Source organism: Centropristis striata, chromosome 9 (assembly GCF_030273125.1).
Source record: "Centropristis striata isolate RG_2023a ecotype Rhode Island chromosome 9, C.striata_1.0, whole genome shotgun sequence".
Lineage (NCBI taxonomy): Eukaryota > Metazoa > Chordata > Actinopteri > Perciformes > Serranidae > Centropristis > Centropristis striata.
This window is the reverse complement of record NC_081525.1, coordinates 4,759,607-4,786,903: the sequence shown is the minus strand read 5'-3', so window position 1 is coordinate 4,786,903 and position 27,297 is coordinate 4,759,607. Positions and strand designations below refer to the sequence as shown.

Here is a 27,297-nt window from a genome sequence, read left to right as displayed (position 1 = left end):
AAGGTGCTCCGCTGTCTTTCTACTGTGTGATGGAGAGGCTGCTGATCATTCAAATCACAGTAAGTGGTTGTTTTTTATTAGCTTCAAACCTTTTTTATTCCTATTTATACTGTTAAACATGCGTTTGAGCATGAAATATGTTAAGTTACTGCACTGTAAACATATTTAAAATTGCAATTTCATCATTTCTGGTGAAGTGCACGCTCCTTTATGTGGCCCTGTGGTAGTGTCGATGAGAAAATTGTGGCCCCCTGCAGCATTTTAGTTGCCCATCCCTGACATACAGTGTCTACAATAACTGCAGGTAGCTGATACAGTGTCGGTTTGAATGTTGACCGATGAGAGCAGCATACTCTGTGTTTATTGTAGAGACCTCAGGATAATAAAGCGCCCTGAGAGATTTAAAAAAGGCGCAAAGTTCATGTGTTAGATTCTGACTCCCTCTTGTGGTCAAAACACGGTTCCTGCAGCAGCGACTGTAAAAACCCATATCGTCACACGGTGAAAATAATCGCCTAAGTCATTTTTTCAAGTTTTGCAGGAAACACAAAAAACTTCACCAAAAGTGTAACATATGACATTTATTGATCATTTCACTCAAAAAGGATGTAACAAATGATGGCTATTGGCATAGTAATAACACTGTGTGTAAATTATGTAACTTAAGAGAAATAAATGACTTAGGCATTTTTTTGAACATGACTTTGTGGCTTAAGCAAGATATGGTAACACTTTATTTTGAAGGTGTCTACATAAGAGTCACACAAGCCTGTCAGAAACATGACATGACAAGTATAATGAGCATTAATGTTACTTCAAAGTGTCATTAATGTTCATGACACATCCCATGTCATGTTTATGACACGCTCATGTCACTCTTATGTAGACACCTTCAAAATAAAGTGTTACCATATCTTGCTTAACAAAGGCATGTTCAAAAAATTGCCTAAGTCACATTTTATTTTGACTTAGGCATAATAAATACGCTATGAGTGTTTTATGCAAGTATATTTATGTATGTATATGTCTACCTACCTCCAGTACTTCAGTATTGTCATTTCATTGTGCAATATAAATACTTTTCTCTGTGTAATGGTGCACTTTCAACTGTTGAGACTGTCTATATTGTATATATTGTCCCTAACTTTATATTTCTTGCTCAAATTGTTGTTAAAATACTTTTATTTTATTGATGCTTCTATTTTTGCGATACACTTTTTGTTGCCTTAACACAGGAAATTTCCCCATGTGGGACTAATAAAGGAATAGCTTATTTTATTTTTATATCTTTGTTATATATTTAACTTCTATATCTTAAACTGCTGTGACAACAGACTTTCCCCACTGCGGGATAAATAAAGTCTTATCTTCTCTTAAATCACAAATCAAAACATGCAAGTCCTCAGACCTTTGAGTTTCGAGTCCTTAACAAGTCAATATTTGGACTTCACCAAATGCAACACCATTAAAACAACTTGGTAATAATATATTAACCTCACAAATAAATTAAAATAAATAAATGTTTAATCCAGTGTATTTAATCCAGAGGGATTGTGTCAATTCTCATCTGTGCGTGACAAAATAACCAGACACAAAAGTCACTTAGCCCATCAGTGTTAAGCAACCCCTTTGGTATTTTCTTTAAGGAGTTTTTGTCCTGCAGTAGTCTCTCTGTGGTGTGAGGTTTTGATCTTTGGGCTTTGAGAATGGTATCTTTAAGTATTTTTTAAATCAAAAGGCTTAAAGTCCAAGTGAAGTCATGAGTCACTGGTATTAAAGTTCAACTCTTTCCTCAAGTCAAAAGTGATAACATTTTTTTATTTGAATCCAAGTCATTGACTCGAGTCCACACCTTTGACTTTTAGCATAATGTCCTCATATTATTGACAATTCTAACATCCAAATGCAGTTTGCCTGTTTTCACATTTTGCACATCAGTTACAGTTGAGTGAACCACATTTTTTGTTAAAATTAAATTAGATTTCATCACACCAAACTAATAATATTCACTCAATATGTATCCATGTATAAAGGTTGATCCAGAAGTACGGAAATCTGATGACAGTACAGTGATTTCAAACTGCCATTTTACCCTATAAGCTTGTGCCAAATGGGTCAAAGGCATTATTGATCATTATTGATAAAGTACAGCACATGAATCACAACTAATTTTATTGGTTTTACTCTTAAATTATTTATATATTTGGCTCAATCCACTAATACAGTTAGTTGAAGTTCAGCTGCCTGAATTTGACTGTCTACACACTGTAAACAAGGCAAACGGGACCATTCTTTTTATTTTAATCATATCATCTCCTACCTTTGGACCCCTCAGCAGGTTTAGTTTATGCATGCGTACACTTGTCCCCACAAACAACCTGTCTAAACACAAGACGTGTAGGCAAATGATAATTTAATCAAGTGTCAAATTCATTCCCCAAATTTGAGCTGCCTTTTTTTCTCTTCACCATGCAGCTCCCTCGCTCGATTCTTCAGCTCCTCTGCTTTATTCTCATCCTTTTCTGTTCCATCCCCGAGTTTGTACATACGACTTGCGTTGGCGCAGCCCCACACGTGTCCCAGCTCACAAGCCCTGTTAGCGTACTTCAAAGCTTGCTTCATATCTGGTGGCAGTCCTTTAGCGTTGCCCTCAATGAACATAGCGCTGAGGTTAAAGCAGGAAGGAGCGAAGCCTCCGTCGCAGGCTTTGTCATAGTAGTGGCGAGCTACATTAAGGTCAGGTCCCGCTTCGCTAGCTCGTCCATCGTGGGCCAACAGACCCACGTTGTGGCAGGCGTCTATAGTTTTCTTCCCGTTGGAGTTGCAGGCCCGCATGAAGAGGGACCCAGCCGTTCTCAGACACTCAGTCACTCCACCTGGTGGGAGAAATCAAAACCATCACTTGAATAATAAAAACACACCATTGAAAAACTCCATAAGAAGTATAATAATAATAAACAACAGACTCTTTTAAAAAAGGCCTAAAAACCTTTCTTTTTAGAAAAGCCTTTTATTAAATGTATCATTGTGCTTTGGCCTTTTTAACCTGTTTTTAATCTTGTTGTACTCTGTAGCACCTTGAGATTGCTTTTAACAATGAAAAGTGCTTTACAAATAAAATGTATTATTATTATTATTATTATTATTATAATACATTTTATTTGTAAAGCACTTTTCATACAGAAATCTCAAAGTGCTACAGAAACCAGAAACAAGAAAGAGAAAACTAATTAAAATCAGCAGTAGATAAAAAAGACACGGGTAATAAAGTACATTATGCAGAGACAAAATAAAAACATCTAGGGACAACCTAAAAATGCCTCCCTGAACAAAAAAGTTTTAAGCCCTTTTTTAAAGTAATGCAAGTATCAAAATAAAAAGTACTTATGTAAATTATATTATAATTCTTGTTTCATTGCTATGTTGTGCCTTTGTTTTGTTTTTCTAGTTTCTTGCTCTGTATGATTCTATGTTCCTTGTTCTTTTTTATTTTTATGTTATACTAGGGAATTCCACTATTCAAGCCCCATGAGGGTTTTTCGGGTTTTCCTGGCATGTCTTTATTTTATTTCAATATGTATATAGAATATGTAAATTGTATTATTGTTGTTAATATTATGTTATTTTCTTTCTTTGAAAACTGTGCCAAATAAATCAAATCAAATCAAATGCTTTTAGTGTTCTGTGTGCCCAATCTTTTCCTTGAGATGATGTCCTTTTTTTTTTTTTTTTTTTTAAGTTCTCCCACTTTCTTTTGGATAACAAAATAATGTTCTTTAGTCTCCCAGTTCCATTCCTCATACCATTTTTTTCTTCTAATTTCTGCTTTGATTATGCTTTTAACTTCTGCCTTATTATAATTAATTGGAAGAATTTTATATTGATTAATTCACATGTAAATAATGTTATTTTTATTAAATGCTTGCAACAAAATGCCAGAAAAATTAACAAAAAGCCAAACACAAAAAAAGTAAATCCTTGAATTTAACAGCAAACGTTTGACATTTTTGATGAATTATTATTCATTATTATAAATAACTTTGCATTTAAACAAAGAAAAAACAAGTTATTTATAGTAAGTTGCCTGGTTACCAACTAACCCGCATAGTTGGATAGTTAATAATGGATAGGTAGTTGGAAACTTAACTTTCTTTTCAGATATTTTGCTTGTAAAACTTTATCTTGCAATGTAACCTTTAGTTTTAATACAGCTTTGAGGGTCTAAGGACAGAAGGTGTCGTACCATGTACTGTCTGTAAAGTCTGTTAATCTGCGATTTTGGGCTATATTAAATTTACCTGACTTGACAGAAAATATTTTTATGATTCTGACTTTGCCTGAATACTTAATGTCACATTAGTCTCATACATGCATATAATTTCGACCCAATTTATGTGACACCGAATATAATGCAACCACAAACAGAGAGGTAAAAATAAGTAAAGTAATAAGCCACATTGCTGGTTTACCTTTGCCTGTGACATGGTAAGCTCCAAGTTTATAGCAGCTCTCTCCATATCCATATGTTTCACAGTTGTGTTTGAGCACTTGCGCTGCAGATTCATAGTTTTTCTTCACCCCTTCCAAGTAGTCTGCGAGCCTTTGGCATCCTAAGAAGAACATGGCACAATGACAGACATAATTAACACAATTCAAACATTTAATTTCCATCTGGAGCTGGTGTCCAGAGTTTCAGCACCATTTATCTGTGAACAGCGGAAGAAATTCACCTTCAGGACTCTTTTCTTTGTAGCACTGGAAGCTGTACTCCACTGCCAGGTTGTCCAAAAACTGTTTCACTTCTTTCTCATCCTCAAAGTTTATAAGTCCAGCCATATTCCTTGCAACGTGTGGCTTTTAACTCTACTATAACCGCATGTGCTGAAGGCTTAGCTCCCACTACATCCACTGTGACCTTGGTGAACGAGTTCCTAAGCGATGTTTTAAAAAGCCTTATCTTAACATAACCACTTTAATAGAGTTAATTAGCGCGTGCAGTTTTAGAAAATCGCACTATTACGTGCTTATAAAATAGTTTTCATTTAAAAACAGAAAAAGAACGTGAGCATGCGTGTCTCCTGCTTCCCGGTTTTGAAACCCCCTCATCCAGGCTTCCGTAGTCCCGCCCCTTTGCTAATGTACTTCCGGGGCTGTGACCTTTGTTTACTGTCTGTCTAGTCAGTCTAGTCAAAAATAGACCGACCTGCTGGCTGTGAAAACCATATTCCACTCTGGTCTCCGTGGTCCACAGCTCCGCTCGCTGCAGTGTTAAGTCGACATTTTTTTAACATGAATCCCGCTGCAGCAAACAGCTTTAGACAGTCTAGGACGGAAAGCGATTTTCCACCGCGGAGGCGACAACAAGTGAGCTAGCTAGCTGCTCCGCCGCTGACGACCGTCTGTGCTCCGCTCGGCGTCTCCTCCGCTAGTTACCGTTTAGTCAGACAGGTAAACGCGGATGAACAGGTGATCTCTGCACACTGACACGGCTTCAAGTCGAGCCGCTCGACGGCGAGCAAGCAAATCTCTATTTTTTTCCTCCCGGTGTGGAAGATCCACCTGTCTCCGTTGCATATAAGCTAAAATTAGAGTCTTTTTTTTCCTCCAAAACCATGGCCTGTAGTTTCCTAAATACGGTGAGTTTCAGTTTTCCCTTAAGGTTGTTTGTGTGACGCATTTTGTTATGTGCTAGGGTTGGAAACCGTTTACATTTGATTGACGTGAACTGCTCATTCTGCAAACAATGTGAAGAAGATCTTTGTTTTTTGTCTTTTTTCTGGTCCTGTCCTTTTTTATGTGTTTTCTGGCAAGATGTCTGTACATTCATTTCCCAGAATATTTTATCCTGTGTCTCTCTTACATATATCGCCACAGTGTTAAAATAATCGCCTAAGTAATTTTTTGTCAAAATTGTTGTTGTTTTTTGCCTAAATCATCTCCTCATGACGCCGGCCACCTATTAGTGGAGCGGCTAAGTGATATAATTGTTCAGTTTATGATACTGTAATTTCCCAGCTTGGGATAAATAAAGTATATCTATCTATCTATCTATCTATCTATCTATCTATCTATCTATCTACAAGCGTGAAAATTGGCATGAACACAAAAACGTCTACATTTGAACCAATACATGTACCTTGAATTCGGTTCTTTATCAAACGTGATAGATAACTTTCAGCATCATTTCCCCCCAATCATTCAATATGCTGTGAAAAAAAAAAATTACTGTCTCAGCCAGATGCTCTCAAGTACTCTGGAATACCGACATAATTCGGTCGGTACTCCGAGTTCGGTACCCAACCCTAGCAATTACTTGTAAATAAATAAATAAAACATTTTTTCCTAGCATATTGCACACTGCAAATGTTTTGGTTCTTACCTAGATAAAAAAAAAAAAAAAAACTAGATTTAGAATTGTTAGATAATTTATCTTGTTTTAAGAGTTAATTTCTAATTTTAAGGGTTCAACATGCTTATTTCTAGATTAAGATAGATAGATAGATAGATAGATAGATAGATAGATAGATAGATAGATAGATTACTTTATTCATCCCCGAAGGGAAATTCGATAGTCACAGCAGTCTGGTATTCAAGTACAATTAAATACAATACAATAAAATACTGAGGTAGCATAAATAAAAACAACAATAGAAAAAAACACAGAATAGAACAAGAACAAGGACACTTAATAAGTTAAAAAGAAGAACATCAGTTGGTAGGATGGTTGACAGATGATGGTAATAATTAAACTGGTAACAACAACAATCTAACAATCTAAATTCAATAAATCTTGTCAAGTGTAATTATTTGTCCATGCAGCAAGATAATTTCCCTCAGATTTAGTGTTTTCATCTTGTTTTAAGACTCTCCTTTTTTGCAGTGCATGCATTGCACCCACAACAACAAACATCCTCTTTGTGTTTCCAGGACGAGTCGTCTCCTCCGGCTCTGACAGACCTGTGCCTGACCCATGTGAGTCAGAACCTGGACTGTTTCTGTGCGAAGCGTCCTGATGGCTCGCTGTGCTTCAGAGAGGCTGTCCTCTTCCCCCAGGAGCTGGCCGACCAGCTGCTGGCCAAGATGGCCACTGAAGGTAAAACTGAACCATTACAGACGTTTCTGAGCCGACATATGCACCGCAGATTAACTTCTCCTTTTTAGTGAGCTCTATCATTGGGCTGACCACTTAATTACCACTACTTCTGGCTTTTATAATATATCCGCTGAATTTAGCGATGTTTTGACTATGATTGTTGGGTGTGCACCAAGGTTATAATAGTTTTGGATTTTTCATTAGTTTTAGTTTTAATTTTGTTGTGAATTTTTGTTTTCAAATTCAGTTAGTTTTAGTTCGTTTTTAGAGTGAGTTTTTCTAGTTTTAGTTTCGTTTTTAGTTTTTGAAAATGCTTAGTTTTAGTTTACTTTTTATTAGTTTTAGTGTTATTTTTTTTGTAATGGGCTATATGTTGGGTGCGTGATTCAAAGAGGTCATAATAAATGTTTCCTTTATTTCCTTTGGTTTATCATCTCAGCCCCAATAAGGTTATTAACTCTTACAGTTCGGGGTGTTTTGAATTTTGGTTCTAGTGTCGACATCCCAGTCTCTGTAAACATATTTACCATGTGTTGCATGTTCAAATAGAAACACTGAATTATGAATAAAAAAAGTTGACAAAAAAAAAAAACTAAGGACATTTTCACTATAATTTTAGTTAGTTTTGTAACCACACAATACCATTTCAGTTAGTTATCGTTTTTTTTAAAAACTCTAGTTTTTATTTTTATTTCGTTATTTTGTTAGTTTTCGTTAACTATAATAACCTTGGCGTGCACATGTACCACTTAAATTATTCTAAACCTTTTAATTTCCAGGATACCATAATTTTACATTATATTTGGTATAAACTCCAGATTCTTCATCTGCAATACATATAAAGAAATATGAAGATAGTACTTACTATTACTTTTCACATTTTTATCACTGGTGTAATATAAAAAAAAGTCTCAACATGCTTGTTATTACAAAAGTGAGAGATTTCTAGGTTGTATTTAACAAATGCAATATAGGATAATTCTATTATTCTGTTTTGTATTGATCTACAAAAAAATAATGGCTCTCAGACCAGAGCTGGGTCTTATTGTTTACCCATTTGTGACCTTTATGTCACTATTAAGATCTATGTTTGGTTTCAAACTGTTAAATCACCTGTTAAACTATTAAATAACAGCTGCAAATAGCTGCAATCATCACTCGATGAAAACAAAAAAAGATATTATCTTGCATACATATCGTAGGTGACTTCACAAAGCTTCTTGTAGACCTTTTTAAATAAAGGAAAGAAAAGCCTCTCAATCTGATGCTATTTTGTCACCCTGCTGTTTGTAAACAGGCAGTTAGGGCTGGGCGATATGGCCCTAAAAGAATATCACGATATTTCAGGCTATTTTTGCGATAACGATATTCTTGACAATGTTAGGAAATACTTAAAAAGACGTAAAAAATATTATTTTTTAGTCTGTATAAATAATTAAAAATCTAAAATGTAGTGTGAAGTGCTAATCTCAACAGTTGCCAAATACAAAAAAAATTACTCTTGACTCTTGAGTATGAGCAAATAATAAAAATAACCATTTAGGGGTTTCGGCGGCGTATTATAATGACATTTTGTAAAGGAGAATAAAGGTTCTTGTATGTTTTATTTAAGGCATCTTATTTTGACAGTCTTCTTGTAAGTTCTGTGGTGGATTCTGTTAACACACTGTGCTCTTATTTTGAAAGCTGCATGTGTTTAGCGACAGAGAGTAAATAGCTTTTTGTGATTAAAACAACTTTAACCACTACATCAAGAAGTAGGAATGTTGCCAATATCATGATATGCATTTTTTTAACCATAAATAAAAAAATACAGATATTATCGTGAACGATACGATATTTCACACCCCTACAGGCAGTATTGTGCAAGTTGCCCCGTTCTGTCCTGCATGAACCCAAAGATGAAACTTAACTCTAGTTCCTTCCACCACAGGTCTGTTGAATGACAGCACGGTGGGTGTATTTCGTAACTGTGAATACCTGCGTCTGAGGCGAGCCTGCCTCCGTACGGCCCGTATCTCTGCCGAGGCCTTCCAGAAAGCCCTCTGCCCTCACAGACTGCTGGAGCTGGATGCTGCCCGGGTCAATGCTGACCTCACTATCCCTGATATCCTACAGGGACTGGCCACCAATAAATACTGCCAGGTGAAATGATAGTACATCAACTTGTATAAATCTTAAAAAGAGACACGTTTTCTAATTAGTATTCAAATATTTTCTTGTTTCCTCCTGTAGGAGTCCCTCCAGCGACTTGTCTTAACAGGTCTCACCATGTCATCTCTGGAGGAACCAATCCGATATCGCTTCAGCTCCCTGCAGGGCCTCCGCTCCCTCTCTCTAGCCAACGTAGACTTCTACGACTCCGGGCTTGTCGAAGTGTGTTCCCTGCCTCGACTGGAGAGCCTGGATCTCTCCAACACGTCGGTCACCAACCTGAGCCCGCTGCTGGGCCTGAAGGAGCGGCTGCGCTCGCTCACTCTGCACCAGCTGAAGAGGCTGGAGATGAGCACCGCGCAGCTGCTGGGAGTCATCGGCCAGCTGGACGTCCTGCAGGTTAGTGGAAGGGACACCTTCAATAAACCTCTTTTTATTTGATTGAGTTGTGCTGAAAAGCACCCTTTTTTTCTGTGATTTCACCAGCCACAGCTTGCTTGTAAACTGGGATTGGAAGCCTTGTGTGAGTGTCGGCAACTTGCAGTGACAGACTCTGTCAGCTCAGAAATATAAGGGAGAAAAAATAGTTATTATCATTACCGAAACCATCAACCTAATTTCCGAAACCTATGTATCATTACCGCAACAGGTATTTAATCGAAAAATAATGGTTTGTTTTTAAATGCTTGGGTAAAACATATTTATTATGTTCTTTCAGGTTTACCACAGCATTTTGAAAATATGTGAGGTTCCAATAAAATATCAAAACTATAAGATTGGATATTGCTGAAGGCGTTGCGGTAATGAGGAAAAAATGTTGGTTTAGAAAATGTATTATTTTAGAGTTTTAAGTAACTGGGCATGACTGTCCTGACTCCTGACTTTTCTGTGATTTCACCAGCCACAGCTTGCTAAAAATATAACTGTTTGTGTGAAACACTGCTTTTGCAGCACCTGGACATCAGTGATGATAAGCAGTTCACTTCTGACGTGGCTCGTCAGCTGCTGGGACAGCCAGGGATCCTGCCCGCGCTGGTTTCCCTGGATGTGTCAGGAAGGAAACAGGTAGGTGTGTGTGTGTGTGTGTGTGTGTACATATGTGAGCAAAGAAAGCATGTAGAGCCATAATGGCAGTCCGTGGCCTAGAGGTTAGGAATCGGGCTTGTAACTGGAGAGTCGCCGGGTCGAATCCAGGTACTGACAGGTGCTGAAGTGCCCTTGAGCAAGGCACCTAACCCCCCTGCACAGCTCCCTGGGCGCAGTAATGTGCTGCCCACTGCTCCTTGCATGGTGTGTTCACTTGTGTGTAAAAAAGGATGGGTTAAATGCAGAGGTTGAATTTCCCCATTGTGGGATTAATAAAGTAATCTTCTTCTTCTTCTAATCAGGGTTCATACGGGTGCTTGAATTTAAATATAGTATAGTATTTTCAAGGTTTAAAAAGTGCTTGGATTTTGGATAAAGTGCTTGTAAATGCTTGAAATTCTTACTGTATTTCTCTTGCAATCTGACTGTATCCATCTATAGACTATAGATAATCACATGTTCAATGTAATAAATAATGAATAATGAGTAGCCTATCTGAAATGAAGAGCGTTCCTCCTAAAAGTGTAACACCATCACTGTTGGTATGGTTCAGTGAAATCTCCCCCTTTTAGTATGTAAGTACTCATCTAAAACATGCAACAGGTGTAAGATACTGGAAAAGCTTGAAAATTTACCTTGAAAGTCCTTGAAAAATGCTTGAATTTGACCACTGCTAAAGTGTACGAACCCTGCATAATGTCATTTCTTCTCTGTGTGAACGTTGCAGGTGACAGATGCAGCTGTTAAGACTTTTGTTGAGGAGAGACCAGGGATGACCTTTATGGGTCTTCTGGCCACAGATGCTGGATTTTCTGACTTCCTCTCTGGAGAAGGAAACCTAAAGGTAGGTATAGATTTACTGTAGGTAATAAGCCATGCTTGGCAGCAGTTCACAGTGTACTGAAGGCCTGTTTTGTTTTTTTCGCTGGCATCTTTGTGGTCTTTTGTACATTCATTGAATGACAGCATTGGGTGCATCTGACTATTCTGGTCCTGGCAGACTGACTGCTGCAGTGATGCTGAAATTGTGATTCATCCACAGCTGTTGGTTTATAGAGTATTTTACAGTGGCTTTGAATGCAGCTCAACTGGAACTATCTATCTATCTATCTATCTATCTATCTATCTATCTATCTATCTATCTATCTATCTATCTATCTATCTATCTATCTATCTATCTATCTATCTATCTATCTATCTATCTATCTATCTATCTATCTATCTATCTATCTATCTATCTATCTATCTATCTATCTATCTATCTATCTATCTATCTATCTATCTATCTATCTCTTCTTAAAACCCACCTCTTCTCGTTGGCTTTTATCACCGAGTGTTGATTTTATGATTTTTTGTTTTTATTTGTATACATGCCTATTTTATTTTGTGCGGGCAGTACATTTTACATTTTCTTTTATTTATTTTTATCCCATTTTTTAATTTATTTTATCTTATTGCATTTTACTGTTCTATTGTTTACTACATCTCTTTGTATTGTGTTATCTATTTATTGTTTGTGCAGCACTTTGGAAACCTTGTGTTTGCTAAAATTGTGCTCTATAAATAAAGTGGATTGGATCTATCTCAGAACATTGTGCATGGGTTTTCAGGTTTGCTGCAGTAAAAATGTCTTTTATGTGTAAACAGGTAACAGGAGAAGCCAATGAGACCCAGATCTGTGAGGCCCTGCGTCGCTACAGTGAGAGGGAAGGTTTTGTGAGAGAGGCTCTGTTCCACCTGTTCAGCCTGACACACGTCATGGAGAAACCCAGGCCCGACATCCTCAAGGTGAACCCACATCTCTGTACTTGGAAATTTGATAATTTTTCTCATTCCATTGAGAAAGTCTTAGGGTTGTCAAAAGTATCGATACTCAAAAAAGCATCGATACTAAAGCGTTGTATCCGGATACGATACTCATTTTCAAAAGTATCGATACCTCCCCTAATAATTCTGTGCACTTTTCAGTTTCAGACTTTTTTTGTAACGGGTGCAGCTGCTGAGAATACAGCATTTCAACAATGTAATGTTCATGTTAACTGGTTTGGCTAGTGTCATTTAGTTTATTGTTATGTGTGTAAAGCATAGCCAAGGAAGGAACACTTAAGTTAAGTTATTATTTTTATCAAGCTTGCCTAATATTGTGCACAGCATTCAACCTCAAAATATTATTCTAATTGTTATTGTTTATTGTAATTATTTATTTTTTGCACTACCTCAGACCTGAAGCTTGTTATCATAGTTGCAGTTTCTTTTTGCACAACTACAATTAACTAAAACTAAATACTTAACCTGTGGTTCTCTTAATTTTTACATGTTGCATTTTTCTTGTTAATAAAAATATTTCTATTTCTAGTATCGAATATTTTCCTGAGTATCGATATCGAGTTGAAAATTTTAGTATCGTGACAACCCTAGAAAGTCTTATATCCCAAATAAATTTCTAAGAAACAAAACAATGTACATTTGTTTTATCATGCTTTAGGAATACATTATATGTCATATTTGAAACCACATAATTATCTGATGAACAATAGAGTGTCACGTTTCCTCTTAGAGAGCATTATGTCAAAGACGTAAATTCCCACTTCATTTCCACACACTTCCTCATCTGTCTTAATCAACATAATATAACTTCCTTCTTCTCTTGTTTTTCTGTCTAGCTGGTGGTTTTGGGTATGAAGAATCACCCCGCCACTCTGAATGTCCAGCTGGCAGCCAGCGCCTGTGTGTTCAACCTGACCAAGCAGGACCTGGCAGCAGGGATGCCGGTCCGACTGCTGAGCACCGTCACCCAGCTGCTGCTGGAGGCCATGAGGACGTTCCCCAACCACCAACAGGTAGCTCCATGCCTGCTCTGCTCTGCCCCACAAAGCAAAAAGGCAGTAACTGCATTTTTGGTCAAAAATGAGTTATTATCATTTTCATGATATTCAAGGCATCCTTTAGCCTGGCTAACACCAGACTAATCTCAAATGAGATCTAGTCTAGAAACCAGCCGTTCATTTCTCCGTAGAGGAGGTGTGGTTTACGATCCTCCGGAGCCGTTTATTGGACGCTTAGAATGTCTATCAAAGCGTCTGTAGGTAGCTCTTAGCCAATCAGATCAGTTATACCAGATGACGTAGTAGAGCAACAGAGATGGATGTTTGTTGTGTGTGTGTCTGTGAGAGAGTGTTGTTTGCTGCTTTGCTCCTCCAGTTCCCGTTTTCTGCAAGATTATTTATTTTCACGCTTTATTCCCCCTCATGTCATTCAGCCACACACATCCACTGATTTTATGGGCAATAAACAAGCTGCTGGGGGTCTCTGGGGGCTCCGCTGTCCCCCGGCTCGTAGCGAGATCACCGGCATTACGGTAGCGCCAGTGATTAGCGCCGCTAGCGGCTAATAGCCCCGCTACCATAACGCCGGTGATCTCGCTACGAGCCGGGGGACAGCGGAGCCGATGAGAGACCTTTCGCCTTTCAAGTTTCTCTCTAAACTATTTAAAACACCATCTACAGCTAAAGAGAGTTTCGCGTCTGCTGCAGCCATATTGGATCCGTAAGAAAACTACAAAACTACAAGCTTCCAAGTGCCGAGTAGTATGCGTCATTGGATCCCTAAAACAGGGCTAAGAAACCTCTCTGGTTGCCAGACTGCCTAGAGGTTTGAAATGAAATTCGAGCGAGCAAGGCAGTATGGGTATACCCAGGCTAGTCATCCTTTGTTATGTGACAAAACATCTTATCTCAAATGTGTGTCGTTTTGGAGAAAAATGGTAGTCGTTTTGTACAGTAACTGCAAAAAGCCCTAGTGAAGTACAGCTCAGCGATGTGAGACTTTAAGCAGCCGTTTCAGCACCAGAACAGCTTCCGGGTGGAAAATATTGACCTAAAATGGTCAAATTAGTCTGGGTTTGGTATATCCATGTTCAGGGAAACAAATGGTTCCAATTATTTCAAATACAGTGTATCTAACACACCCAGAGCCCAAGTTGTGGCAAAATAGTTGGAGAATCTATACTGCCTTTTTCCTTGGGATGGTGCCATGTTTTTGGTAAGTAATACAAAGCAAGACTACAGTAACTGCAAAATAGGGGTAAAATATAAAATTAAGCATTGATAGCATTGATATGTACAAAAAAATAAGCTAATATAAAGTAACAAAACAGCCACATGTCCAATAATCTACCTACAACTACTTAGGCTGGATTACAGGATAACTTTAAAGTCATTTTTCTCAGTTCTGCACTCGCGTCATATCAACTATGCATTGATAAAGTTTACCAGCACAGGGAGCTTTGACCTAAAGAATTAGATTTTCCATGGAAGAGTTGATTCTCGTGGATAAAATGCAGGGGCGCAGATGGGATTTTTGAACTGGGGGGACGAAGCTGTCAGCTAATGATTTCAACTCAATGAGTTATTTTTCCACTCCATGCCTTAACCCAAATATGCTTTATTTAACCCATTGAGGCCTAAAATGCCTGTAAAACCTCTGGGCGATTTTAAAATAAGCCCCTAAAACCTGAAGTTTTTCTGGAAATTCAACAGAAGTGTCAACGCTTCTACTAAATAATAGATTTTTCAGCCTCTGTAGCAGATAGAAATGAAATTCAAAAAGTATTTGAGAGCTTATGCAAATACTACAAAACGACGTATCCGCTTTCAAAGGCTTCAAAGGCTTAAAAAAATTTAAATGAACTGTAGTGTAAACAACAACCAACATATTACATACATAAAAATAAGTTTGTGCATGAAATTTCCAGTGCAGCCGAACAAATTTACTGACTTGAAGCTGACTCAATGAAGGACCCAAAACTCTAAAATTGCCACAAATTGTGTTCAAATTGTGTTTTAACTGTGTTTTAATTGTCTTATGTTCCCCTATCTTATTTCTTTATTTTTATCTTCTGCAAAGCACTTTGTGATTTTATCTGTGAAAAGTTCTATATAAATAAACTTTACTTACTTACTTTGATTTGAATGCCTAAAAATAAATGTTTTTGATGCAGTTCTTTTTAAAAATGTCATGTCTGAAATCTTTGAAGCCAGGTTTTCATGAGAATGACCCAAAAAAGTATGCAATCAAAGTGCATTGTGAAAGCCTGGTAATTCTGATGTGTGGGGGAGTTTCCTACTGCCAGGAAAGTGCAGCTTCCTTTTTTTGTTTACTCGCCATGAATGGAGATGAGAGCTTCATACAAGCAAATAGAAAATATAGTGCGATGTAAGACCACTGTGCTTTGTTAATGATAATTATTATCAGTACGGCTTTCACTGGAACCAAATGCAGGTTTTAATCAGAAGTGGGCAGGTGCGTTTCAGATTAGTCATCATGAAAAGTGACACATACAGTTATATGCCAGATGCATTTAGAGGATATTGTGTATTTTAAATCATTTCTAAATGTCATTCACTGAAATGGGCACAACGAGGACAGAACATAATGTTAGCTTTTAACCATTGCTTTTCCAAAGTACCAACTCTGACGTGAGATTATCTTTTATAAATAAACATTTCACTGGGCCTGTAAAAGAAACGCAGATGATAAGAAGAGGAAAGTGTACGAACAGACTGTGTGAGGTCTTTGCAGTCAAATGTTTTTCAGGCTTTGGACTGATGCCTTTTTTTGTTTCTGTGTTAAAGCTGCAGAAGAATTGCCTGCTGTCTCTGTGCAGTGATCGCATCCTGCAGGAGGTTCCATTCAACAGGTGAGAAATCTCATTTTACTTTATCATGTTTACCATGCAGTAATAATGTACATTTCATATGGGCACAAAGTCATTGAAGGAATACTTTACCCACAAAATAACCATCAGTTACTCCCCCTGTGTAAACTTAAATTTTGTAAGAAAAGTTTGTTTTTCTCGCATCCCTTCACAGTCAATGAAGAATTCCAAAATGGAGGAAATTCTTGATGAATTTAAGTAAATGAGGGCAACAACTCAATCAAATTTACAAACTCTCACATGACCCACGCAAGTCTCATTTATCCAGCTGTTTGCTCACTAATTTCACATGTATTTTCACTAAAATCATACAATTTAAAACACTTTTGCACAAACCGTCTCACACTTGTGCAGGCGTGCTGGTGCTAATTGATTCACAACTGAGTGAAATATTCCATTAAGAGGGACTAAAAAATATAACCCTGTTTTAAAAAAAGGTTCGAAGCTGCCAAACTGGTGATGCAGTGGCTCTGCAACCATGAAGACCAGAACATGCAGAGGATGGCTGTGGCCATCATTTCCATCCTGGCGGCTAAGGTACATGCTATGTTGTTAAGAATGTTGGTAATATTACATGTGCAGGTTTAACCCTCCTGTAGTCCTGGGGTCCTTTTAGACCCCAAATCTTTTTCATCATACCATTAATATAGGTTAACTTTCATAGAATTGCTTGACATTTTCAGCATATGTGCCCCTCTGCATTCTTTATAGATGTGTATAATATTTCAACTTTCTTCATACATTTTTACATGTTTTATACATTTTTATAACACCTGTGGTCCTTAGGGGTCGAGAAGAATGTAGAAGAAAAATATTAATTATTTTATTAAATTATTCTTTTTTACATTGTAAGGTAACTCATGACCGATCATGATTTAATTTCCATATTTTTTTCATTATTATTGGTCAATATTAGTCAAATATACAAAATTAGGCCTAATTTCAAAAGAAAAAAGTTATTAAACCTGAATATTTTCTACATGTGCTTAAACCAGCCTTGTGTCATGGGGTCCTTTTTGACCCCTGAGGACCATGGGTGCTATAAAAATGTATAAAACACATAAAAATGTATGAAGAAAGTTGAAATGTATATTATCAATAGAGGATGCAGAGGGGCACATATGCTGAAAATGTCATGCATCCACACATAGTCAAAATGAAGCCCTCATTTTGTATGTTTGACTAAAATGGACAAATAATAATGAAAAAATTTGAAAATTATATATCAATGTCTTGGTCTTGACTAGGACTGGGCGATATGGCCCTAAAAGAATATCACGATATTTCAGGCTATTTTTGCGATAACGATATTCTGGACGATATTAGGAAATACTTAAAAAGATGTAGAAAATATGATTTTTTTTTTAGTTTGTTTAAATAATTAAAAATCTAAAATGTAGTTGAAGTACAAATCTCAACAGTTGCCAAACACAACATTTTTTGTGTTGTTTTTTTTTTTGTGTGAAATTTTGTAAAGGACAATAAAGGTTCTTGTATGTTTTATTTAAGGCATCTTATTTTGACAGTCTTCTTGTAAATTCTGTGGTGGATTCTCTTAACACACTGTGCTCTTATTTTGAAAGCTGCATGTGTTTAGCGACAGGGAGTAAGCAGCTTTTTGTGATTAAAACAACTTTAACCACTACATCAAGAAGTAGGAACGTTGCCAATATCATGATATGCATTTTTTTTAACCATAAAAAAAATATACCGATATTATTGTGAACGATACGATATGGCACACCCCTAGTCTTGACGTGCCATAAAAGGTGAAAAAAAATGTGTTAATAGTTTTTTTCTACATGTCCTGAGTGTGTCATGTCCAGTCTTGTCATGGGGTCCTTTTTGACCCCTGAGGACCATGGGTGCATAGTTGACGGGAGGACTACACAAGGGTTAATGCATTTTTAATGCACATTCATGGAGGTATTCACACTAAGATGTTTACTTTTTCCAGTTGTCCACAGAGCAGACAGCTCAGCTGGGAGCAGAGCTGTTCATAGTGAAGGTAAGGCTCTATTCTCTTCTGCCTTTACTCATTTCTAAAATTTTAAAAAAGCCACATTTAAATTGCTAATATGCTCGCTCCCCTCCCCTGCAGCAACTGCTCCACATCGTGCGTCAGAAGGCCACTCAGGGCGTGGTGGACGCCACCCTCAAGTTCACACTGAGCGCTCTCTGGAACCTCACTGACGAATCACCAACGACATGCCGCCATTTTATCGAGAACCAGGGCCTGGACCTCTTCATTAAGGTTCTAGAGGTACACAGAAATGTCAACGTGTTAATAAATGGGACCCTGAACTTTGTTTATTGGGGAACTTTACAAGTATTCGCCGCTCTTTGAACAATGCACAGCTGAAATTTATTGAAGTTGCTCTGTGTGTGGCTAAGAAGTGCATGGCAGCATCATGGAAATCTGACTCCCCTCTTCTTATTGATAGGTGGTCTGTTGAGATGAATAGTTGTATCCCTCTGGAAAAAAGCACCTATTGTCTCAGAAAACGATATAACACCTTTCTGAAAATTTGGCAGCCACATTTAGACCATATCGGTACATCTCTTACACCAAGTGCTTAATGTAATCGTTTGTATTGACCTTGAACACTGACTTTTTTTTGTTTTGTTTTTTGTTAGAGTGGGGGGCTTTGTTATGTCTCTATACTGTTGGTATATTGTATGTTTATATTTGTACACATTACATGTATAAAACTGAAAATAAAATATTAAAAAAAACAAAACATGTTAATAAATAATAAGCGCTAACTGCAAAACAACTTTGAGCATATTTTCTAATGATCACACCTAATCAGATGCTGCTCTGTAGCAGTGTGTGTGCCTCGGGGCCGGCTGACTCACTCTTATTATTTTGTTCCCTGTGCAGTCCTTCCCCAACGAGTCCTCTATCCAGCAGAAGGTTCTGGGCCTGCTGGTGAGTTTACTGCTCTTATTACCCTTTAGTTAAAAAACAAAAGCTGAATAAATTTGCAATATTCAAACGTGATTATTCCCTTTTCACCTTTGGTTGTGTAGAACAACATTGCGGAGGTTGGGGAGCTGCACGTGGAGCTGATGGTGCAGGGCTTCCTGGACCACATCAGCACCCTGCTGCACAGCCCGGAGGTGGAGGTCAGCTACTTCGCCGCGGGGATCCTCGCACACCTGACGTCACGAGGAGAGGAAGCCTGGACGCTCAGCTCCGAGCTGCGATCCTCGCTGCTGGAGCAGCTGGTAGGAATCAGCAGAACCGCTCATAACTCATGTACATAGATACTGCATGCTTTTATTTTGAAAAATGTGATTTTTTTTTTTTTTTTTGCATTTGTGTCTCTTCAGCATGATGTCATTATGAAGTGGCCGGCGCCGGACTGTGAAATGGTGGCCTACAGGTGAGATGCAGCTTCTCTACTATAATAATAATAATAATAATAATAATAATAATAATAATAAAACTATTACACCAAAGCAAGTAGACCTGTATATAACACAGTTTTTATGACTGATTCAACTTTTTTTTTTTTTGAAAGCTAAAGAGTCAAAATCATCACAGGAACATTTGACATAGAGTACATACTAAAAGATATATCGATATATTTTTAAATGTGATATGGAATTAGACCATATCGCAAATATCGATATGGTTCAGTTTTTTTCTCTCTTTATATATAAATGCTGCCCTTATTAGGGTTTGTCATATTTAGTTTTTTTGTAATGTTCGTTATTCTTCTCTCATATAAAAATATTTATTTCAGAAAAAGATTGGCCTATTTTATCTCATAGGCTCTTTTTATTTAAGATATTTTTTTTATTAAAATGTGCACTTTATAGAGCTTTGATTTAAGAAAAGGTACTCCTGTTGTTATACAGTATTTATGTTCACTTAAATAAATGGTTTCAATAAAACTGACTGACTTTGATTGAACATTTGCTCTCACTTTGTGATAAAAAAAATATCGGGATATACACTACTGGTCAAAAGTTTTAGAACACACCAACTTTTCCAGAATTTAATTGAAAATTATGCACTTTAATGTCTCAGTGTACTCTGAAATTAATGCACATTTGCAAGATTTAAAATTCTTTTATTGAGCATGATAGTGTTTTGAAAGTAAAAAAAAGATTCAAAATCACATTTTATGTTGGACTAAAGGACTAAAAAAGACACAAAATGACAAAAAAAAGACACAAAATGACAAAAAAAAGACACAAAATGCAGGAAAAAAAACACACAAAATGACTTACAAAGACATGAAAAGAACTAAAAAATGGACAAAATAGCCCAAGACTCCATAGAGTTAAGTTGTTAACCCATTTCTTGTTCCCTGAAAAAGGCCTACTTGTATAATTCTGAAATGTACATTATCTTTCAGTTTTGGTTAAGCTTACCTTTTTTTATTTACCTCTGGCAGTTCACCACTTACCTTTGTACCCTTCAAGCTGTTCATTTGACTTGAACTGCTTGAATTTCAATAAAAAACTGGAAAAGTTGGGGTGTTCTAAAACTTTTGACCAGTAGTGTATATCGTACATCGATATTCAGCCTAAATATATCGGGATATGACTTTTTCTCTATATCGCCCAGCCCTAGTATAGTACATACTAAAACTATTCTTATTTTCTCACCTTCCTCAGGTCATTTAACCCCTTCTTCCCCCTGCTGGAGTGCTTCCACACCCCGGGTGTGCAGCTGTGGGCGGCCTGGGCCATGCAGCACGTCTGCAGCAAGAACGGTGAGACAGAAACATGCAACAACTGCTTGTTTTTTTTGGTTTCCAATAAGTTAGTGACATCTGTTTAGGCAGTTACTTGATGACAAATATGACCGCGTATTCATCCCTGTGTTTCTGCAGCCGCGCGCTACTGCAGCATGCTGCTGGAGGAGGGCGGCCTGCAGCAGCTGGAGCTGGTTCACACTCACCCACAGACACACAAAGATGTCAAACTGTTGGCCAAGAGCATCCTGGAGAGCCTGCAGCGCCACAGAGCACGCACCGGGCAGCCTGCACACAAGTCCCCGCCCTCCACTACAGTAGCCTCACAGAGGTAGACACACACACACACACACACATTCTTGTACTTCTGTCTTTGTGAGGGCCCTCATTGGAAGAGTGAATTCCCTAGCAATGTTATAATAGTTTTGGATTTTTCATTAGTTTTAGTTTCAATTTTTGTTTTCAAATTCAGTTAGTTTTAGTTTTAGTTTTTAGAGTGAGTTTGCTAGTTTTAGTTTAGTTTTTAGTTTTTGAAATGCTTTAGTTTTAGTTTAGTTTGTATTAGTTTTAGTTTTTTTATAATGGGGTATTTGTTGGGTGGGAGATTAAAAGAGGTCACAGTAAATTTTGCCTTTATTTCCTTTGTCTTATCCATCTTCATTATGTATGAAAAAAGTTGACAAAGACGAAAATGAAGGACATTTTCACTATAATATTACAAAATACAGTTTCAGTTAATTATCATTTTTTAAACATAAACCTAATTGTAACCTTTAACCCTAAACACAAAGTCTGAATCTCAAAAAAGCCTTTAAAGAAGTTGAGGACCGGCCGAAATGTCCTCACTGTGCAAAAATGTCCTCACTCTGTTGGTTAAAAACGTGTTCTGGTCCTCACTATGTATGACGTACAAGAATACACACACACACACACACACACACACACATGGTCATTTGCTCTATCAGTCCCCTAACAGCTGAAGGTTTTTTCATCTTCCTACATTTTCTTTTTCAGAAAATGAGGCCCCTCCCCCCCGACCAGGAGCAGGACATAAGTTGGGTCCCACCACAGAGAGGATTATGTATGTTTGTGTGTGTGCATGTGTGTGTGTGTGTGTGTGTGTATATGCATATCCCACGCACAAACACACTTTATCAAGAATCCTAAGAAACGTTACAGGACAAAGACTACGAGATTCTTTGCACACAAACTTTATTTATTTTCTTTGTAATTGTTCCCAAAAAACGATTATTTCTGTGTGCTAATATTGTGATAAAATAATTAAATTATGAGAACAATTGTTGGTCAGTTAAGCTAAAATCTCAACATGAGGTTCATGTCTGTGCTCGCTCATTAGTCTGACATCATGATGATTTTTGTACCAAAAAAAAAAAAAAAAACTCATCAGTGCACACGTACACTACTGGTCAAAAGTTTTAGAACACACCAACTTTTCCAGAATTTAATTGAAAATTATGCAGTTTAATGTCTCAGTGTACTCTGAAATTAATGCACATTTGCAACATTTAAAATTCTTTATTGAGCATGATAGTTTTTGAAAGTAAAAAAAGATTCAAAATCACATTTTATGTTGGACTAAAGGACTAAAAAAAGACACCAAAAGACACAAAATGACTAAAAAAAGACACAAAATGACAAAAAAGACACCAAAAGACACAAAATGACTAAAAAAAGACACAAAATGACTTACAAAGACATGAAAAGAATTCAAAAATGGACAAAATAGCCCAAGACTCCATAGAGTTAAGTTGTTAACCCATTTCTTGTTCCCTGAAAAAGGCCTACTTTATAATTCTGAAATGTACATTATTTTTCAGTTTTGGTTAACCTTACCTTTTTTTATTTACCTCTGGCAGTTCACCACTTACCTTCGTACCCTTTCAAGCTGTTCATTTGACTTGAACTGCTTGAATTTCAATAAAAAACTGGAAAAATTGGAGCGTTCTAAAACTTTTGACCGGTAGTGTACAAATCTCTGTTTAGGACTAAAAGCCTAAAAGCTCCAGTGAGGGCCGAGGCCCTCTGGCTCCTGTATGTTACTGAAGGCTCTGGTTGTCTGAACTGGTCCATTAGCTCATTAGATATACGCATGACACTGCTGTGAGCTCAAGCATGCTGGAGTTTGTCTGAATGCTTGTACTGTTCATTTTAGGAAATGCCTGCTTGTTTGTTTATAGCAGTGTTGTGTTCACTGAAACCCCGAGCCTCTGGCTGCTCAAAACAGCCTCTTTATTTAGTCTTTTATCAGCCTTTGATTTGATATGACAGGACACTTGCCCAGGGTGTTCAGTGGGTTCAAAACATTAAAAAAAAAACCTAAATTATAGAGAAGTTATAACTCTTTAAAGTGCCCCGGTGCATTTTTTTAAACGTCTGACAGCCCTAACTCTGTCGTATCGGTGGCGAAAAAAGCAGCTGTAAATCAGAAGATCCAGAGTGTAAATCAAATATAAGTTGGAATGAGGCCATCAGTTATGTCTGTTTAACTGCAAGTGTCCTCTTTGGACCCAAATGGCAATAACGATGTGGTCAGTATAGTCATGATGGATGTACATGTGTATTGAGTCTTTTCTCTTTGAGAAACGTGTGTATATATTATTGGTATGTTCGCTGTGCTTTCCAATGAGACGGAGACGGTGTGAGCATGTGTGTATGTACGTCTGTACAAGTAGCTGCATCTTAAAGAGTGTTTGTAATTTGTATATAAAAGGAAATGAGAGAGAGAGAGAGATAGTAACTGTTTGTTCAGGACTGGCTGAATTGGCTGCATGGAAGTTAATGTTCCAACATGGTCTCACAGAAATCCGTGAAATAGCCACGGATTGTTCTGACCGCTGGGACCTTGAAAGTTACGTGACTTGGAACAAAACAATAGCCACGGGATATGACTGTCATTAACTTGCATTCTAGCGAAATCCGTGTCAGTTTCACGGAAATTTGAGTGATTCCGTGGCTAATCCACGGATTTTGAGTTAAGCGAAATCCGTGGCTATTTCACGGATTTCTGTGAGATCATGTTGGTTTGTTCCATCGTTTGTGTATCTGAGAATTATGATTCGGAACAAAGCAAACGGAGAAGAAATGCTGTTTACCCGTACAGAGTGAGGGGGAATTAGCTATTAGCCTTTTTCTGTACTGAAATTACTTTAGTATCTTCAAGGATGCCATTTTACCAGGTGGTTGACCCGGACCTCCACATGATCCTTTTTCATCTGAGACTCATTAAAGGGATAATTCTTTTAAGTGGGGCTGTACGAGGTACTTAACTTCAGTGTATTACCTAAAGTAGAGGACGGTCGGCATGCTGCTACTGCTGTGGACGGGGACAGCAGCAAATATATCTTTGCAAACATAAAAAAAATGTGCTGTATTTAGAATACTTTACCTTGCTGTCAGACGTCCCTGTTTAAGTTTACTTGGGGATTTAAAGCTGTTATCTGTGCTCTCTTCAAAGCCACCACTCTACAGGTACATCTCAAAAAATTAGAATATTGTGAAAAAAATTCCATATTTATTGTCACTTATTTCAGAAAGTGGAACTCGTATATTATATAGATTCATTACACATAGAGTGAAATATTTCAAGACTGTAGTTCTTGTCATTTCGATGATTATGGCTTAGAGATAATGCAAACACAAATGTCAGGCTTCTGAAAAGTCTCTTCATTTCTATGCATCAATACTTGGTTGGGCTCCTTTTGAATCATGAATTACTGCATTAATACTTGGTGTCATGGAGGAGATCAGCCTACAGCACCATGTTGCTTTTATAGCAGCCTTCAGCTCATCTGGTGTCTCTCACCTTCCTCTTGACAACAGCCCATAGACTCCTATGGGGAGTTTGCTGGCCAGTCCAGCCCAGTAACACCATGGTCATTGAAGCAGCTTTTGGTACCTTTGCCAGTGTGGGCAGGTGCCAAGTCCTGCTGGAAAATGAAAGCAGCATCTCCAAAGAGCTTGTGGAAGCATGAAGACTCTAAAATGTCCTGCTAGATGGCTGCTATGTTGACTGTGGACTTCAGAAAACACAGTGGACCAACAGCAGCAGAGGACATGGCCCCAAACCACCACTGACCCAGGACCAGCATATTGAACTCTTTCACAATATTCTAATGTTCTGAGTCACTGAGTTTTGGGTTTTCATTATTTCTAAGCCAGAATAATCAAAATTACAACAAAAACAGGCTTAAAGTATTTCACTCTATGTGTAATGAATCTATATAATGTATGAGTTTCACTTTCTGAAATGATTGACAAAAAATATTGAACTTTTTCATGATATTCTAATTTTTTGAGATGTGCCTGTATAATGACAAAATCAGTCATTTTACCTTTCAGAACACAGGAGTTACTGGTCTTCTTCCTCTGCCTTGATCAGATAGTTTGTTTGTGTTAATGTGTGACTTTGGTGAATTTAAAGTAACTCATTAAAACACCAAAGTCACACACTAACACAAACAAACTTATCGAGGCAGAGGAAGACCAGTAACTCCTGTGTTCTGCCAGGTAAATTTACTGATTTTTGTTGAAAAAGTCTGATGGCAATGAGATAAAGCACAGATCAATAATATAGCTTCAGTTCCCCGTTGTTAAGAGCTGTCTGACAGCAACATTAACCCTCTGGGTCCACTTGAATTTACTAGCCTTCAGGTTGAAAAATGTCCATTTCCAAAAAAACGCGATAAAAACTTTACAGATTAATATTTTTTTCTGCATAAACATCTTAAACAGCTTCCACCCTGCTCAAAACTATCAAATGTTTACACATTTTTGGCATTTTAACCCTTTAAATGCCACTTTGATTGCACAATGTCACTGATGTTTTTTATGGGGAAAAAACCCCACAAAATGTACTGATATATTTTTTTTCACTTTTGGTGTTAAATTTTTCAATCAACTTCATTCCTGATCAAAACTATCAAAGATTAAAATATTTATATTTAACAGTAATATTTTATAGCGTTTTTTTGGAAGTGGACATGTCTGAAATCAAGTGGCCATAAAGGGGTTTTTACATTTTAAATCTGACACTAAAAAAAAAAATAATGCATCAAAAGCAATTTTGTTTTGTTGTAATCTTTGACATATTCCAAAACTGTGATAAAAGCCAATTCCCTAGCCAAAAATGATTTATTATATGGAAAATAACTACATTTTTGTGTTTTTTTTCCTTTGGAAAAACAGTGACATCGTGATCAAACTCGCATTTAAAGGGTTAAAATCCTCAAAATGATTGAATGTTTGGTCATTTTTACAAGGCAGAAGTTGTTTAAGAGGTTTATGCGGGAAAAAGTAGAAAAAATATTAATTTTAAAATGTAAAATTTAAGTTTAATAGCGTTTTGGAAGTGGACATTTTCAGCCCGAATGGTCTGAAAGGGTAGTAAATTTGTATACAGTGTATTATAGACCCATTAGAAAATTTTAATTTTAATTACAAAATATATCAAGAAAAAAACCCTTCCAAAAATCATGCTATTTGCAGTATCACAGCCAAAATGATTGAATGTTTGGTCATTTTAACAAGGCAGAAGTTGTTTAAGAGGTTCATGCGGGGAAAAAGTAGAAAAAAAATAATCTGTAAAGTTTTTATAGCATTTTTTTGAAACCTCCTTCCAAAAATCATGCCATTTGCAGTATCACAGCCAAAATGATTGCCAAAACAAAATGAGAAATGACAAATATGGCTGAAAATGTCCCTAGTGATACCAGATGGTTAAGTGTATGTATTGTAAATAATACTTACAAATCACTTAAAGTGATTATGTGTATTTTAAAGGTGGGCTAAAATACATTTTGCTGCTGCCCGCTTCTCCAAACTTCTACTGTAGTTGACACACTGAGTATGGATATACGCCTCATACAACCCCACTTTAATAAATCCAAATTATCCCTTTAAAGGCCCCGTCATCATTCTCTATGCAATCAAAATAATGTTGCTTATACAAGCGGCTGTCAAAACCCCTGATACAACATTTTTGAGGCAAAGTGGATTTTGGCTTCTGCAGGAATAACGGCGATAAAGTCACAAGACTTGTAAAGTGATTGAAATAATGTGGAGAATATATTGTGATGCTAAATGGTGCTCTAAAAACCGCAAATCACACACAAATCACCTCATCTGCTCAGTGAATTATTATTATGGCCTTATTGTTTTCACTAAATCAGTTAAATCTGGTATGAGCTTGCTACGTCTGCATGTGTCCTGAGCTGATCTCATCCATTTTAACGAGGGGCAAAAAGAGCAGCAGATGACTCAGAATCTGTTTTTGTTTTTTTTCTGTTGCTCTTGATGTGTTGGATTGTTTGGTCGAGTCTCTGAACATTGCATTGGAGGCAAGCTGGTTTTTATTTTTCACGAGTTTTAGATGGAGGATACAAAAAGTAAAGATACTGTTTGTCAGCTTTGACTGTGCCATGTTGCTGCTGAGAGTCTTGTTTTTAAGTTTGGAAATAAAGAATGTACATTCCCATAAACTGGAGATACTGCATTTGTGTTGTCTTTTCTCTTTATTC

General features: G+C 37.2%; 2 protein-coding genes across 2 annotated transcripts; one reads left to right on the top strand and one right to left on the bottom strand.

The window, feature by feature from the left end:
• Positions 1-1,951: 1,951 nt before the first annotated feature.
• On the bottom strand, positions 1,952-5,165 carry LOC131977578 (cytochrome c oxidase assembly factor 7). Its single transcript, XM_059340959.1, has 3 exons — positions 4,731-5,165; positions 4,470-4,610; positions 1,952-2,876 (listed from the first exon to the last, which is right to left on the bottom strand). The coding sequence occupies exons 1-3, from the start codon at positions 4,834-4,836 to the stop codon at positions 2,431-2,433; spliced, it is 693 nt and encodes a 230-aa protein (XP_059196942.1). The 5' UTR covers positions 4,837-5,165; the 3' UTR covers positions 1,952-2,430.
• Positions 5,166-27,263, top strand: zyg11 (zyg-11 family member, cell cycle regulator). The gene is made up of 18 exons (XM_059340948.1): positions 5,166-5,636; positions 6,928-7,093; positions 9,027-9,238; positions 9,329-9,646; positions 10,199-10,312; positions 11,061-11,177; positions 11,981-12,121; positions 12,997-13,173; positions 15,967-16,031; positions 16,487-16,586; positions 18,007-18,057; positions 18,151-18,312; positions 18,934-18,981; positions 19,083-19,280; positions 19,386-19,438; positions 20,682-20,779; positions 20,900-21,092; positions 21,776-27,263. Exons 1-18 carry the CDS (start codon positions 5,613-5,615, stop codon positions 21,780-21,782), a joined length of 2,244 nt encoding a protein of 747 aa, XP_059196931.1. The 5' UTR covers positions 5,166-5,612; the 3' UTR covers positions 21,783-27,263.
• The last annotated feature ends 34 nt before the right edge of the window (positions 27,264-27,297 follow it).